This window comes from Amphiprion ocellaris, chromosome 7, assembly GCF_022539595.1.
Source record: "Amphiprion ocellaris isolate individual 3 ecotype Okinawa chromosome 7, ASM2253959v1, whole genome shotgun sequence".
Taxonomy (NCBI): domain Eukaryota; kingdom Metazoa; phylum Chordata; class Actinopteri; family Pomacentridae; genus Amphiprion; species Amphiprion ocellaris.
In genome coordinates, this window is record NC_072772.1 from 15,391,972 (window position 1) to 15,408,414 (window position 16,443).

Genomic DNA, 16,443 nt, shown 5'->3' on the forward strand with positions numbered 1-16,443 from the left:
GACATGACACGACAGCAGTCACTACGGTTTGAATCTTCGCTTTTCCTCCACATCTGCAGCTGCACAGCACGTTCTGTCAAGCCCTTTGTTGGTATTTTACTTGCTGAGTTGCAGTTTGCACAGATTAAATGGCAGTTTAAGTTTACGTTGTTTCTGATTTTGCTGGCATCCGTGTAACCAAAGTCACCCTTCTACTGTAGACTTCAGCTGATTCATATTGTGGCTCTGCTGTAAAAGACCTTCGTTGTTATATTAAATTACATCCACTTAGCAGATGCTCTTATCTAGAAATGTTCTATACCCTTTTCATAAATTCTACCATGGTTGATGAATCCTTTGCTATATTCAAGTGATGAACTCAGGGTTAAGGTGAAATGATTTTTGCTCATTGTTTTCCCCCTCAGAGACCTTAAAAGGCTTCCCTTTGTGACCTTTTACTATGGAGCTTGTGTAATCCAACAAGCAATGAACATATATTCATGCACAGAGAGCTTACAGCTATAAAAAACTTCCATTTTGAGTTTGGATTTGTACACTGGATGAAAAGGAGAAAGGCTTCATTACAGGTTAAAAGAGTAACATTTAAAGACCACATCCAGTGAAAATCTAATTATTTTTTTTTTTTTACCATGTAAACATGTCTGCACAATGATATACATGTATGCTAGCAGACCTTTCATGAGGGAAATAAGCTGACACTGTCATGGCAGAGCATTTCCACCTTCAAACTGCAGTGTACCGATGACAATTTCAAAATTTCTGGGTTTCATATGTAATAAAAACAAAAGAACCAATCCTGTTGACTTGTAGGGTGATGTTGCCTATATCATTATTCTTCTTCAAACATGTATGGCTGAATTACTCCTAAATGTACAATTTACCATTGTGTTGTGTGGAGTAGTTTTACATTGTTGGAGCAGAGTTGGGGGTGAGCTGGTGAACTAGAGCTGCACTGATAAGGGAGTCATGTGTGGAGAGAAAGACAATGACTTCATAGATCTGCACATTCTGGGAGAAGCATAGTTAGTGTAGAGTTACATCGGAGCCATTTAGAGGCAGGAAGGGATTATTTTCATGGACCCCCAAAAGCTAAACATATAATTTTGATGCATTGAGATGAATTTGTTGTTTAATCAATGACTAGAATATATTAAAGTTATTTAAATCAGTCTGTGCTTGACAACTGATTAGCTCTACAATACATAAAAAAATACATTCTTATTTCTGCTCCACAAGCTCCAAAAGACAACAAAAAACTACATTCTCCACATGTATCTCAGACCACATATTGCACAATAGCTGTAGTACCTAATTGTGCCACCAGCTGGTGCTTCTAGTGGTTCTACACTGCAGTGACCTCAGGAGGGAGTCCCTTGGACTATGGGCAGTTCCATGTTGGCAAGCAGAGAGCATTGTGGGAGTTTTGTTTGCTTAGGTCATCATGACAGGGACATCTGTGATGCTTAATGTCCTCCAGCCAGAGCTGAACTGGGTAGAACAGTGTTCTGGGGCACCTGGTATCATCTCACTCTGGCATGTGTAACAGCAAATACAAAAAGTGGGTCAAGCTTGGCAAAGAGCTGATGTCATATAAATAAAAACTGCCCTGATCCCTATCCTGAGATTAACTCGGGGAATCTCTAGTCTCAACACAATATTTCTAAAGAATACTATTATCTGGTAGCATTTATTCAAACAATGAGAAACACCAAAGTGAAGTTAATCCAGCTTTTTATGCAAACACCAACATCTTTACTTGGATGCAGATTCCAAGAAAAGATACCAGTAATCCCAAATTATCACAAGAGCTCTCATTGCTGCACACCAAACAACAACTTCTCTCCACCACAGCAGAGGAAGTGGTTGATTTTACTATATCTCACATCATTTCTCCAAAATCCCATTCCCACAGATTATGACCAAGTAGCACCACAGTGACAGTGGCATAGTGCTGGAACTGACACCAACAAAACCTAAAAGGGTTTGGCTTCCAAAATGCTTATCTGACTTGAAAATGAGAAAAGAGGGTCTTGGAGGGAAATGAAGCCACAGAGTAGCACAGTCATACCACCAATACCACCAGAGATATGTGTGTGGATGCAGATTACAGCCCAAACAAACAGTCTAAGTAATATAATAAATGTCTGTGATCCAAATTTGGCACATGTGGGTCCTCTGTGGGAAGGATGATGAATAATCTCACCCTTGATGCACCAAGACAAACTGGAAATATAGATGGGGAAACTAGCAGCTGGCATGTAGACACAATTCAGGTCTGACTGAACAGGAAAATAACTGTGGCCCATGTTTTTATATTGTAAATGTAGGGGGATTTTAATCCTAAACATACAGCAAATACAGCCAGGGAGTTTTTTATGACCACTCAGTGGGATGTTTTTGACTTAACTTCAGGTAGACAGATGAACCACTTCCTGAAATGAGACCAAAGAAAAAAGATCAATTTGCTGTGTATGTAAAAAAAAAAAATAAATCACCACTGGAGATACCAAGTGACCTCTGGGATCTAAAACTTTTGACATTCAGTGACTGAAAAGAATTTGACATCAAATATTCAGAAGTTTATTTTAATCACTCAAATCATCCTCGGACCATTATAAAACGGCACATGACTCATCTATAGTTTATTTCTGCAATGAATTGAGCGTCTGTTGGGTGTGATTTAAGACATTTGTATAAAATGGCTACTAATGTTTCATAAAGGCCAAGATGCAGCTTAAAATGTCTTGTTTTGCCCCCAACCAATAGCTCAGAACCAAAACACATTCAGTTTATTATAATGGACGCCTCAAGGAACCGACAATTGATGGAGTTCATCTGTGGATGTAAACACTTATGTTTAAGATTAATCTCATGGGTGTAGTTTCATTTCAAAGCAACAGGGAAATTATTGTTTACAATAAGAACTGATAATGAGTTCTTTTTTAAACCTTTATTGATGTGAAGTAGGCTCCATGGTAAGATTTCTGCCTTTATCTTATCTAGTGTTAACCACTCACACCACCGCACAGGCCTCCCAGTCTGACAGGATGTACCAGCCCTCAAACCTCATGGGCCATGGAAGTACGTGTGATAAAAGTTTCATTCATTGCCTTCTTACCAAAACATCTGTTTTACATGGAAACCATTTTTTGCACTGCAGTTTCCAGAGACGAGAACTTGAGGGACTCCAGGGCAGACTGCTGTAAATGGAGCATTGCTCATCCTGGAAGCCTGTCTTTGAGTTTCAACACAATGCTCTGCTTCAGGACTGTGCAGCTACCAAGAGACAGTCAGCCTGGGAGTCCAATTTTCAATTTTTCTTGAGTTAGAAGGACGAAGAAAGATATGGTGATGTGCTTCACATTGCAACTCTTTGTATGTCTACCAAGTAGAAATGATAGTTACCAATTTTTTATTTTATTTTTTAATTTTATTTTATTTAGCCTTTATTTATACGGGTAGTCTCATTGAGACACTGGGTCTCATTCTCAAGAGAGACCTGTCCTCAAATAACATAAGACAACACTGAGTCACTGACAAACAACACTAAGGGACCTGTGCTAGACACTATAACAATAGAATGTAAGTCTGAGTTCCAGACAGACAGGGCCATGACAAAACACAACATACAAGAGTTAGTCTTAAGACAAAGGTCACTTCTTAGTGAGGATGTTACAGAAAATTGAAGGGAAAATCATGACAGCAGCAGGAGAAAATAACTTCTCATGGCTTTTACCTGTTGTAGACTGCAGGGATGTTGATTTACATCCTGACATGACTTATGAAGAGGTTTAGACTGTAGCTTACTCAAAATGATTGCAGACAGACAGGTAGGAGCCTGGGTCTGGTGGTAGCTGGCCTGGTGGTGGATGTCCACAGCTGAAGTTTGGGTCTGGGTCTGGTGGTAGCTGGTGGTATCTTTGTTCCATCAACACATATATGCTGCATTTGTTGATTAACTGCATGGGGTTAAGGGGACCCTATAGGGAGAAATGTAACATAATAGTCACATTTACACTACCGTTCAGACATTCGGGGCCACTTAAAATTATCCTTATTTTTGAAAGAAAAGCATTTTTTTAATGAAGATAACATGAAATTAATCAGTAATACAGTCTAGACATTGTTAATGTAGTAAATGACTATTCTAGCTGGAAACTAATGATTTTCAATGGAATATCTACATAGGGGTACAGAGGCCTGTTTCCAGCAACCATCACTCCTGCGTTCTAATGCTACATTGTGTGAGCTAATCATGTTGAAAGGCTAATTGATGATTAGAAAACCCTTGTGCAATTATGCTAGCACATGAATAAAAGCGTGAGCTTACATGAAATTGCCTGGGTGACCCCAAACTTTTGAACAGTAGCGTATGGTTTCATTGGTATATAATAGCCTGAAAATACAAATAACTGTGTTTTTGTTACCTTGAAATAACTCTATGTCTGTAGACGGAGTGGTCCTTGAGTCGGTCATGTTTCTACAAGAGCTATCCATCCATCCATTATCTATACACCGCTTAATCCTCACTAGGGTCACGGGGGGGCTGGAGCCTATCCCAGCTGACTCGGGCGAAGGCAGGGGACACCCTAGACAGGTCGCCAGTCTGTCGCAGGGCTACATATATAGACAAACAAGCACTCACACATTCACACCTACGGGCAATTTAGAATGATCAATTAACCTCAGCATGTTTTTGGACTGTGGGAGGAAGCCGGAGTACCCGGAGAAAACCCACGCATACACAGGGAGAACATGCAAACTCCATGCAGAAAGATCCCGGGAAAGCTGGGACGCGAACCAGGGACACTTGCTCAAGGGAGGGTCTTGAGCATTTTTCGTATTTTTAACAGCCAATACACAATATCGGCTACTCTGGGATCAAATACTTGCCATTTAATCTAGCTCAGCTAAACCTTTTGCAGGGGTCGCCAACATGGTGCCCTCGGGCGCCTCGTTGCTCGCAGAGACCATGTGAGTTGCCCGCCACACATGTTCTAAAAATAACACTAGTCACCATGAAATTCCTTATAAAAATTCTGCCGAAATTCTGCCGAACATTCTGCCGAAGCGTCCAGGCGCAGACACTTTGGGAAGCTGGATGTGGTTTTTACCCCTAAAAGATGACAGAAGTGAAAGAGAAAACACTATTTTCACGATGACTGGGAGGAAGAGTTCAGTGAAAGATAAATGTATGTGTCCTATTTGCGGAGCGACTATTGCGTCGGCAAAGCGGCACAATGTGGAGAGACGCTACTTAGCCGCCACATAGCTTCCATGCTAACTAGCCACCTGGTAGCGCATAGACTGTATGCGCACTACGGACAGGAAAACCCGGGACTTAAAGGCAGCTTTGGCATCTACTACGCGGCGAAAAGTTTCTTCATGGAGAAAAATGTACTATTAGAAAAGCTTGTTTCAGTCACGACGGACGGGGCTCATCCATGACAGGTCGGCATACAGGCTTCATTGTACGATGAGAGGTGATCCAGACATTGAAGGTGCTACTGGAGGAGCTGTCAGCTGAACATGGTGACCTGTTACTACACACAGAAACCCCATGGATCAGCAGGGACCAGTTTTGCAGCGTTTTTTGTCACTGTTGGCCGAAATCAAAGAGTTGATGCAATCCAAAGGGGAAGACATCTCGCTGCTTGAGGACACTGAGTGGATTCTTGCCCTTGCATTTTTAACGGACATCACTGGGAAACTGAACCATCTGAACTGTGAGCTGCAAGGTAAAGGTAAGACATGATAAGCTCTGCAATGCCAGGCTTCCCACTAACACACATTTACAGACAAAGAAAGAGGTAACATATGTTGTCATTCAACACACCGTGCCATTACACAAAAATGTGAAAAATAATTTGTTGAAAACGTAATGATTTGTTGTTATGATCTGTTAAAAATGTTGCAATGCTGGTGAAAAATGCTGGTGATTAGTACTAATGTGATAGGATTCATTTCAAAATGTGAAAGAGTTGATTTTTTTTCCTGCATAACTGATAATTTGTACAAACATGGGACAGAGTTCATGAATTGTTCAAAAATGTTACAAAGGTAGTGGATTGCACAAGTGAAGCATGATTTGATGACAGTTAATGATTTCCTAAAAATGTTAGAAGTGATAATTTGCACAGAAATCTAACTGGTGTGATTTTGACCAAATGCTGCAAATATGCTGATTCATACAAAACTGCCAAGAAAGATATTTGCCAAAGTTTCAGAGATGGGATACCTTTGACTTTTAAATACTGGAACAGATTTCCATATATTTGTGTGTGTGTGTGTGTGTGTGTGTGTGTGTGTGTGTGTGTGTGTGTGTGTGTGTGTTTCCTACCGTCATTGTTGTGGAAATCGTTAATAATTATTGTAAGGAATAATTAACATAAATGTGATCAGTCTTTTTACATATTATTTTCATTATTATTATTATTGTTTAAAGATGATGGCGCAAGTTTGCTATTGAGGAAGTTTGTATCAAACAAGGTGTCCTTCGTACTACTCAGTACCCTTGAAGTTGCTCTCAGGTTCAAAAAGGTTGGTGAGCCCTGCTTTAAAGTGTGAATAATCAGTACACTGCATTTACCTTCATTTATTTACAGTCTGTAAACTTCTTTGTACAAAAGACTGGCTCTCTTGCACCTTTTCTAGAGTCGCACATATTTCAGTTTTATGCCTGTAATGCACAACCAGATCTACTCCTTCCTCTGACAAAACAACAGTATTTTCAGCAACATCCATGCAGGTAAAGGCCTGATAACTTAAACCTGAGAGACTTGCAGTGGAAAGGATCCTTTGGCGCATCCATCATGTAAATTTGACATATTTTTCCCCACTAGTCCAACATAGTTTAGCACCAGACTGGTTCTGTTTTTGTCATGATATCATGGGGCTGTCTGAGTAGGAACATCTGTTACTCAGAGAAGCTTTTTCAGAAGTGTGGCGGTGCTGCTTACTTAGCAGTGTTTTCGTGTTTCTGTAGCAGGGATGTCGTTCAGCCACAGTGTAGCAGCATTTTGGAGTTCACAGGTTTGTTTTCAGGTCAATGTGACTTTAATGTGCTTTAAACACAGAAAGTGGGTCAGAACACAACGCAGCAGTGTTTGTGTTTCTCTCCAAGTGTGTGTGTGTGTGTTTGTTGGTGACCATTTTAAAATAACAGCAAAAATCCCCCCAACTGCCAACTTCCCTGAAATGAGTCAGGAGCACTCTGTCAACCACCACCTAAACAATGATGCTACTCTAAAAATATTTGCTTCCTCAGGATGCTGCCGTGTGTGGTTACAATGTTTGGTATATACTGCACATGATATCACTAATGGGATGCAGATGAGGATGACATTTTTCTGTTTTTTAAGGTGTTTTTGTAATCTTTGCAATTCTAAACCTCATATATTAGAAACAGTGATTGTCATATACTGTTCTGATAGGGAGGATAAGAAGGATCGAGGTGTAGGATTAAGTATAGTTTTAAAAGGGACCATAAAGTAGCTGATGTTCCACGAACCATCACAACTACTGTCTGCAATGTGAACTTTTAAATCCAGCATGTGAGATTTAGTTTTCTCTGGCAATGCAGCAGTTGACTCAAAACGTTGTCATTACAAGACCTTTTCCAAAAGTATGTTGATAATGACTGGAATTGAGACACTGTCAAATTATTCTATCTAATGTTTGGCAGCGTTTCAAGTTAAACTAAATTCTTTGAATGTTTACCTCTAAAAAGAGAGAGAGAGAGAGATACTTTGTGTGTAAATATGGAGTGATCGATGCCAGCATGAGAAGAATTTGATTTAGGAAGCTATTGTTCTTTGTTCCTTGCTTTGTTCACTACTTAAAAGATAAGGAATTCCATTGTTTCGCCAGGAGCAAATAATTATACACCTTTGTTGTCTCTAGACACTAATGGAGTAGACGCAGTAACAGGCAGCATGTCTTTACCTGCCTAGAGGGCCTGCAGGTTCCTATACAGTACTGTATATTTCATTGAAGTTTAAAGTTAGACTTTTCAGACCTTTTTAGTTTGAAATGAACACAGTATTAAAGCAATTGTCTCTTTTTCTGTGAGAAGCATAGTTGTTAAAAAAATAATCAATTCAGGTGCTACTACTTCCCCGTATTTGATTCAGCCCTGCATATGAGCTCTTTACCTTCCTCAGTAAAACCAGACTTCGAGTCTCCATCCTGTTTGAAGCTCTGTAAGGACATACTTTAGCTGTAAAGGACCCCTATTGCACTGCTCTTCAGCAAATTTATTCAAATCTTACATGTAATCTAATTATGTGTCTTTCAACTTTTCAGCTCACGTTGCTGCACAGGTGGTTAATTTCATCCTATTCATCACATTTTACATTTGGGCACCTTTTACTTTACACTTGAACGTTTCTAACAACCACAAATTACATTTTTAGCCTATGTTCATCTTTTGGGGCCTTTAATATCACTATGGTAACCGACTAATTTGTAGATGTTTAGCAGGTATGACGTTCGTTGTGTTCTCCTTTTTAGTTTAGCATGTTAGCATGTGAACATTTGCTAAGTAACACGCAACACAAAGTTTGATTGAGGAATATTATTAGTAGTACTGGATAAAATTACTGCTCCATGAAAAGTTATAAACTTCAGCAGTCAGCTGGATTGTTGCAAGATCACGGTTAAGAGAGAGTTCATGTTTTGAGGCTTAATTGTGGCAGGAAGTTTTCTGCCATCAAACAGATGGTTCTGTGTAGCAAACTATCCGGCATGTCAGGTTCAGGAACCATGTACTTTATCTATTATTTTCTTCTAATGAAGAGAGCAAAAATGTGTCCAGGAAAAATCAGGTGATCATCAAAGTCATAGAGATTAAACCCCTAAGGACTATGAATGTAAAAAAAATTATGTCAGTCCATTTAATAGTCCCACAGACATTTCAGTCTGGGCCAAAGTGATGAATCCCTCAACAGACTGACCTTCCATTGCTGAACTTACGCTGATAGAAAGCTAAAATGTCAACTTAAATGTTCTATTTATGATCAAACAGACCTGACCTTTTTTATTATGTGCAAACTCTATGTTTTGAAGAAGTGACTATTCAAAATATAATTGTTTGAGTTGAAATCCAGGAGTTTCTTCACTGTTGCCAAACCTCCTGCAGGCTATACAGTTCCTCAAAACTGAGAGAACTGGGATCATTTAGATATATTTAATTAGTCACATAGGCTTTGCGTAATCATGGTAACGCTGACTCACAGAATATCATAGATGACAACGTAGAAAACCTCTCAGGAGGAGCAGATGTTAATTACTTCAGAAGAAAACTAACACAGGACATGAGTTTGCATGACTCTGAGTACTTTACCTTACATATACACGGTCACATCAAATGTAACAAGGTGCATCATAAGTTTTAAACTCACATTTTCCATTATCGCTAAGTTTTTTTTTAATATATCTGTGTTTATTAGTCATGTGTCCTAAAGCATCTAAAATAAGATGCAGACTATCATGAGACCAGCAGCAGCATTAAATAAATTTCCTTTTTTTTTTTTTAAAATAGTGGGGCATTTTATTTTCCAACTGAAGATTTACATGTAACAACTGATGATATGATGTATTAAAAACAAAAGCTTGGAGTATTTTCTGCCAAGACGTGTAATTCTTTGTGCATCTGGCAGCCTTTGGACCAGAAAAGGTCATCTTTTGCATCACAATCATTTCCAAGGAGTCTGTTAGCAAACTCCTTGAGTAAGTCCTTATGTCAATTTGAAAAAATGGAAATTTCTTGAGTTCAAAGCAGCACACTCAAACCACAGGCACTGTAGTTTTACAGATACAAGCACATTCTCAACAGAAAAAGGAGGAAGTGGCTAGGTGCTTTTACATGAATCACTGGGACCCTTTAAAAAAAAAAAAGTGGACCCAGAACAGTATAAATAAGCCTCCAGAGCTGTTTGAATCCAATGACTGGTGTGACCAACACAGAGACAACAATGATAGCTTTGCTGCTGCTGCTGGGGCTGGTCGCTCACTCCTCTACTCTACCACTGCCGTCTGAAAATAGAGACAACTATCTCTTAGCAGAGGTAAGATCTGTTTATATATCATTCAGTTATCACTTAGTCTTGTAAACTCTGCTTCAACTGGCCTTTTTTTTTGCCAGAAAAGTATGTTTATTCATTAATAAGTTTTTGTTCCCTTTCAAACAGAAATACCTTCGTCGCCTCTATGGACTTCCAGCTGGTCTCCAAGGTAGACACTCATCTTCAAGTGCCTTTCAAACCAAGATCAAGGAAATGCAGAGATTCTTCAATCTCAAGGTGACCAGACGTGGAAAATATCTAATTGTTTCTCAGACTTTTCCCCAGTAGATCACTTGGCCCCAAAATTATGTTTTTTTCTATCATTTAAAGCATTGTTCTTGTTTAAATATACCACCAACAAATTAACAAATCATTAAGCGCTAATTAGAAACATTATAAAGGAATGCTAAGTTAAAATCAACTTATCATTTCTAATTTAGTTAATACAAATATATGACTTTTATTTATTCTAAATTTCTAAAACTCCCCAGAAACTCTTGATTATTTGTCTTTTGAGAAAACAGACATCGTGGGAGCTGTTGTTTGTCTTCAATACTGGTTCAATTAAGCTGGTGTTTCTTTTCATAATACTCAAAGTAATTCTGGCCAATCTATTCCAGTAGACTTATCAGTTATGTCACTGTAGCCAGAACCAGCCTCACAGATTGTCTCTTTCAGAAATAGGTTGAACAGCTGAGGCTAAAAGTTCTTAATGTAAAATAAAGAAGACGCTCTTAAAACTTGAAAAACGTAAATAAAAAGTAAGTCTGTCCGTAGCCATTGCCTCTGTGACCAGCTGATTCAACTTAACGTTATCTGATGTTTACTGAACTTGTTTTCTCAAGTTAACTTACCTCAGCTAGTGCTATACTTTCACAAATCTTAAGGTGACTTTGAGCTAATTTAACAAACCAAAGTGCAGTTAACTCTTATTTTTAAGGCAGCAGCAGAACTTTTGTTTCTTAGTTTAAATGATATACAGTGTTTGTCGTGTGAGTTGCCTAGTACCTTTGTCACTTATTTTCTTTCTACTTCTTCAACTCGTGAAGGTGACAGGGAATCTGGATGACAACACTTTGGAGCTGATGAAGCAGGCCAGATGTGGCGTCCCAGATATCGGAGAGTACAACCACTTCCCCCGACACCTCAAATGGCAAAATAACAACGTCACGTTCAGGTATAACAGTTGCAAATATGAAGTAATAGATGACAAAAACGTATTTGTAAGGAGTTGAGCCATTCATATAAGTGACAATGGATGTAATTTATTCTTTCTCCGTCCTTGTCTTCTGTCCCCTGATGTTTCAGGATATTGAATTATACACCAGACCTGAAGAAGGCTGATGTAGACAGAGCCATCCGCAATGCGCTGAACGTCTGGGCTGATGTCACCCCTCTGACTTTTAAGAAGCTGCACCACGGCAATGCTGACATTATGATCAGCTTCGGCTCAAAAGGTACAGCAACGGATGTAGCCTCAATATGCTCTGAATTAAACTGCAAATAACACAATATAATGGTGCATATTTTACTCAGAGTAATAATTAATGTAATAATCTAATCCTGGTCTGCCCTTTATTCTGAAGAGCATGGAGACTACAACCCTTTTGACGGACCTAATGGACTGCTGGCTCATGCCTACCCTCCTGGCCAAGGCATCGGTGGAGACACTCACTTTGATGAGGATGAACAGTGGACCAAAGACTCATCAGGTAAGAGTTATTATTTTATGATGCAGTATAGTGCATTCTAATGAGTGCCAGTGACACATTTTTGACTGTATATGTCTTTTTCTGCAGCTTACAACCTGTTTATAGTGGCCGCCCACGAGTTGGGCCACGCCCTCGGTATGTCCCACTCCTCAGACCCAGGCGCCCTCATGTACCCTGTCTACTCATACGCTACAGGCTACCCACTCACTGAAGATGACATCGAAGGCATTCAGGCTCTCTATGGTGAGTAGATGCATGATCAGGGCTGTAACTGATAATTTGCAGACTTATATTGTGCAAATAGTGCATTAATACCTGATGTCAATCACAGGTCCCAACCCAGACGCAAGGAAAGTGAAGCCAAAGCCTGACGCACCAAACAAATGTGACCCCGAGTTGACTTTTGATGCTGTCACAGAGCTCAGAGGAGAAACCATCATCTTCAAAGACAGGTACAGGAAGAGTCTGTATACCATGATACAATAGTTCTGTATACACAAAAGTGGTTTTTCAGATCTTAATCAAGAGTTAATTATCCCAGGACTACATTTTCCAGTCCAGATTCTACCTAAATCATCTCTGTAAATTCACTGCATATGGTTATTTAGAACTGTCGATCACTTCTTCGAGCTTTATTTTCTTATCATGCTGCACGATACTGCAGGTTCTACTGGCGTCTCCATCCTCAGATGCCAGAGCCTGAGCAGACCCTGATCAAGTCCACATGGCCGTCCATCCCCAACAAAGTGGATGCAGCTTACGAGAACCCAGAGAAGGATTTAGTCATCATATTTAGCGGTGGGTTATAAATACCCTCTGGTTACTTCTTAAATAGTAGCTAGAGTGCGCCTTCACCAAAACTCTGTTCTGTGCTTCATCAGGGATCCGAATGTGGGCTTTGAATGGATATAACCTCGTGGACGGTTACCCGAAGTACATACACAAACTCGGCCTTCCCAAGAGCATAAGGAAAATAGATGCAGCTGTGCACATTAAAGACACAGGAAAGACTCTGCTCTTCACCGATGAAGACTACTGGAGGTATGCGGAGATGCAGATTGCATGACTCAACTATAACAACATACTATTATAATATTCTAGTGGATCTAAACTTATACTCGCCACATGGAATTCTCTAAGTCAGTGTTTTGTGTTACTTGTCACCCACAGCTATGATGAAGCTGCAGGCAGCATGGAGAGTGGCTACCCACGATCCATTGAGGACGACTTTCCTGGAATGGATGACGAGATCGACGCTGCTGCTTATCATTATGGTATTATGAAATCTCACACTCACAATAAAATATGACACAGAAAAGTAGGATGTTACAACATTTGCTAACTTTTATTCCCCGATGCTCTTGTTTTTCAGGATACTTGTATTTCTTCCATGAGCACATTCAGTATGAGTACAGCTACACCTCCAGGAAGGTGATTCGCATCCTGAGGACCAACTCCATTCTCAACTGCTGATGAACTCACCCCTGACTTAGAAATATGTATGAATATAGCTGGCTATATGACACACAAGACATCCTGACAAACTCTACACAAACAAACAATGACACATAAGAAGATGTTGTCCAGTGTATGAGCGGGGAAATGGACAGATGTTTATTTTCACAAGTGCTGGACACAGAATGCTGGAAAATTCTTCGTAAATTTATTTGCTCGTATTATTGCTATTTATTTTACACCTTTATATTTGTACTAAAAGTTTCATTCTGGACACCAAGATCTTTGGCAGGTGAAATTTTTTGACTGCTCTGTGAGCTCAGTATTTGACTCACATATTATAATACATATGTACTACACAAAAGTTTGGTGAATTACAATGAGTGGGAAACACAGGTGGATTAATGAGGCTGAAGTAGTGTAGCCATTTCTTTTAGTCTTTATTTTATTTAAAAAATAAAAGAGCAAGAACATGTTTTGAATGACAAAATAAATTAGAAGAAAAAATGTCAATTCAAGGTCTTTTTGTATACAGAGTAGCAAAAAGAAGCAGTTTAACTTGAGTGAGAATGAGAAAGAGCCACTTAAACCAGATTCCTCAAAATGTTTTAAATCAGATGCTACACTGGGATGTTTCTGTGAATTTTCTTGTCTGTATTTTGAAAAGGCCTTTTGGAAATGATTTAATAAATCAAATCTGAAGAATACAAAGATGAGAGCATTCACTGTGGTCTGTGAGCACTTTCATTTACAATGTTTGCAGCTCAAAACCTCCTCATCTGCTGACAGTTTGGGTGGGTGGTTTGATGGGCTCCCAACCTTCGAGCTACTGATGAAAACTTAAAGCAGGTGAACATCGGCTGCCACATCGGCCATGCATAAGGAAACACAGTCAGATGCAAAGAACTGGGGAATAGATTTCTGCATAATCCTCTTTCAAGCATTTGTTTTTGTTTCCTGGAGCCTTCATGCAAAAAGATTAGATGATGCAGACGAATTATGAAAAATAAGTTTCCATACATAGGAAAAATTAACATTTTATGTTGGGCAACTGCTTTTATTTATATAATGTGCTCTATATAATTACCACTGTTTTGAAAACACATATTAATGCATGTTTTCCACTGTTGATGAACTTGCATTAGCACAGTTGAAGTTATGCTTGAAATGGTGTTGGTGATACATTGCTTGAGATGATTTAAGTCTCGTATCTTCACCTGATACACCATGGCCTTCAAGATGCCCCCAAAGATAGCGTCAAATGCATCCTCTAGGGTATTTGAAACATTTAAAAAAATACACATCATACATTTTCATATATATATATATATATATATATATATATATATATATATATATATATATATATATATATATATATATATATATATATATATATATATATATATATATATATATATACATGGGCCATAACTTTCCAAGTTTCCACACATAGGAAAATGTATGATGTATATTTATATATATACTGTCAGTCAAAGGTTTGGACACATCTTCTCATTCAGTAGTCTTTATTTAATTACTCTATATATTTTATACATTCTAGATTAATACTGAAGACATCAGAAGTATAAAAGAGTACATATAGAATTATGTTGTAAAAAAGAAGTTAATCTTCAGTATTAATCTACAATGCAGAAAATATTACAAATAAATAAAAAGTAGTGAATGAGAAGGTGTGTCCAAACTTTTGACTGGTAGTGTACGTTTAATATATTGTTGCAACTTTTAATAATTCATATATAAATGCTATAATAACAGCATATACTTCGACATATGGACTCCTGCTCTGGTAATGCTGCGTTTTAGATGCCTTACACAGTTTGACTCGTGATTTATACCAGAACGTAGGAGTACAATTGTACTGCAACACATTATATTCCACTAGATGGCGCTCCTGTCAACAATTTGAGTGAATCACAGTCTTGTGAAGAAAAAAAAGAAACATGCTAATCTGATCAGAGTTCTGGGAATAATATGAAGACAGGTTAAGTAACTGTAATGCAGAATTAATACACCGCATCCTGCCAATGTTCCACTGCTCAGGTTTCAGCCTCTAAACCACAAAGTGTCTGAATCCATTCCTGGGTTTTAAGGGGGAAAAATCAGTGTATGCTTGGTGAGCATAAAAAACAAAATGTTGAGGAAAATCTATGAGCACGTATCAATAAAGGGCCATTACACACACTTACAACGTCATCCTCCTGTCAAATATGTGAGCTGTGTTCAATTCAATTTGAAAAGGTCAGAAAAGTATATCTATCTAAACTTTAGGAAAGTGTGTAGTCTGAACCAAGCAGCATAATCCACAGGCCCAATCATGTGGATGTAATTACAGTGCATTAAAACAGTGACCTCATTTGCTCTTTTCTGAGGTATTGCGTGGTGTGAGCCGCGTCACCGACACACAAATCCTGAATGATCATCACTGACGTTGACTTTGAGCGTCTGAGCTCCTGTTTACAGACACATGGCCGATTAATCTGGAAGTTATGCACATTTTTTTCTTTGTCATTAAAACAATCCTGTCATTTGCATGTGTCAGACATGATACCAAACCACTTTAGTTTGTCACCTGGGAGTTTTGTTGTTCTAAACAGAAAATGTATAGTTTGGCTCTGAGCATTTCAAGTAGAAGAGAGACAAAGAAAGCATTTAAACAAGAGAGCTCATTGTTTCAGGCCAACAGTGCAGGCTGAGGGAGCCTCGGTAACCACTGTTAGTGTTACAGCTGAGTCTAGGCCTGTACTTAAAAAGGTCTAACCGGTTTTCCATGACCTTCACCTAGATTATATTTGTGGTCTGAAAACCCCCCCAGATCTAATCCAGTTTAGCAGAGCTAGAAGACACTCTCACAGTCAGTCACTGTCTCCTCTCTACTTGGTTGCATCTTCACTCCTCGGGTAAAATGAACAAGACAGTTTCTTGTCTCTAAATGTTTACTGACTCCTTGGTGGTTAGCAGAAACACACTGACTTTTGGTGTTGACTTTTGTAGATTCACTTTTAGCCCATGTGGCTTAGAAGTCGTGCAAATCTCCTTCTTTTTTATCTCATTCCAGTCACCAGCGGGCTCCTCACCCTGCTCCTGCCCCAGTCAGAAGTCATTACCATAACCAAGTCTTTCAACTCATCCAAAATGCAGGAGTGAGGACTTTGAACGGGAGCCAAATAAGAGGATCATAAACCATGAAT

General features: G+C 38.9%; 1 protein-coding gene across 1 annotated transcript; it reads left to right on the forward strand.

Moving 5' to 3' along the window:
• Positions 1 to 9,915: 9,915 nt before the first annotated feature.
• mmp13b (matrix metallopeptidase 13b) lies at positions 9,916 to 13,952 on the forward strand. The gene is made up of 11 exons (XM_023271174.3): positions 9,916 to 10,067; positions 10,191 to 10,301; positions 11,114 to 11,241; positions 11,373 to 11,521; positions 11,651 to 11,776; positions 11,864 to 12,019; positions 12,108 to 12,228; positions 12,441 to 12,574; positions 12,658 to 12,817; positions 12,947 to 13,050; positions 13,149 to 13,952. Exons 1-11 carry the CDS (start codon positions 9,945 to 9,947, stop codon positions 13,247 to 13,249), a joined length of 1,413 nt encoding a protein of 470 aa, XP_023126942.1. The 5' UTR covers positions 9,916 to 9,944; the 3' UTR covers positions 13,250 to 13,952.
• The last annotated feature ends 2,491 nt before the right edge of the window (positions 13,953 to 16,443 follow it).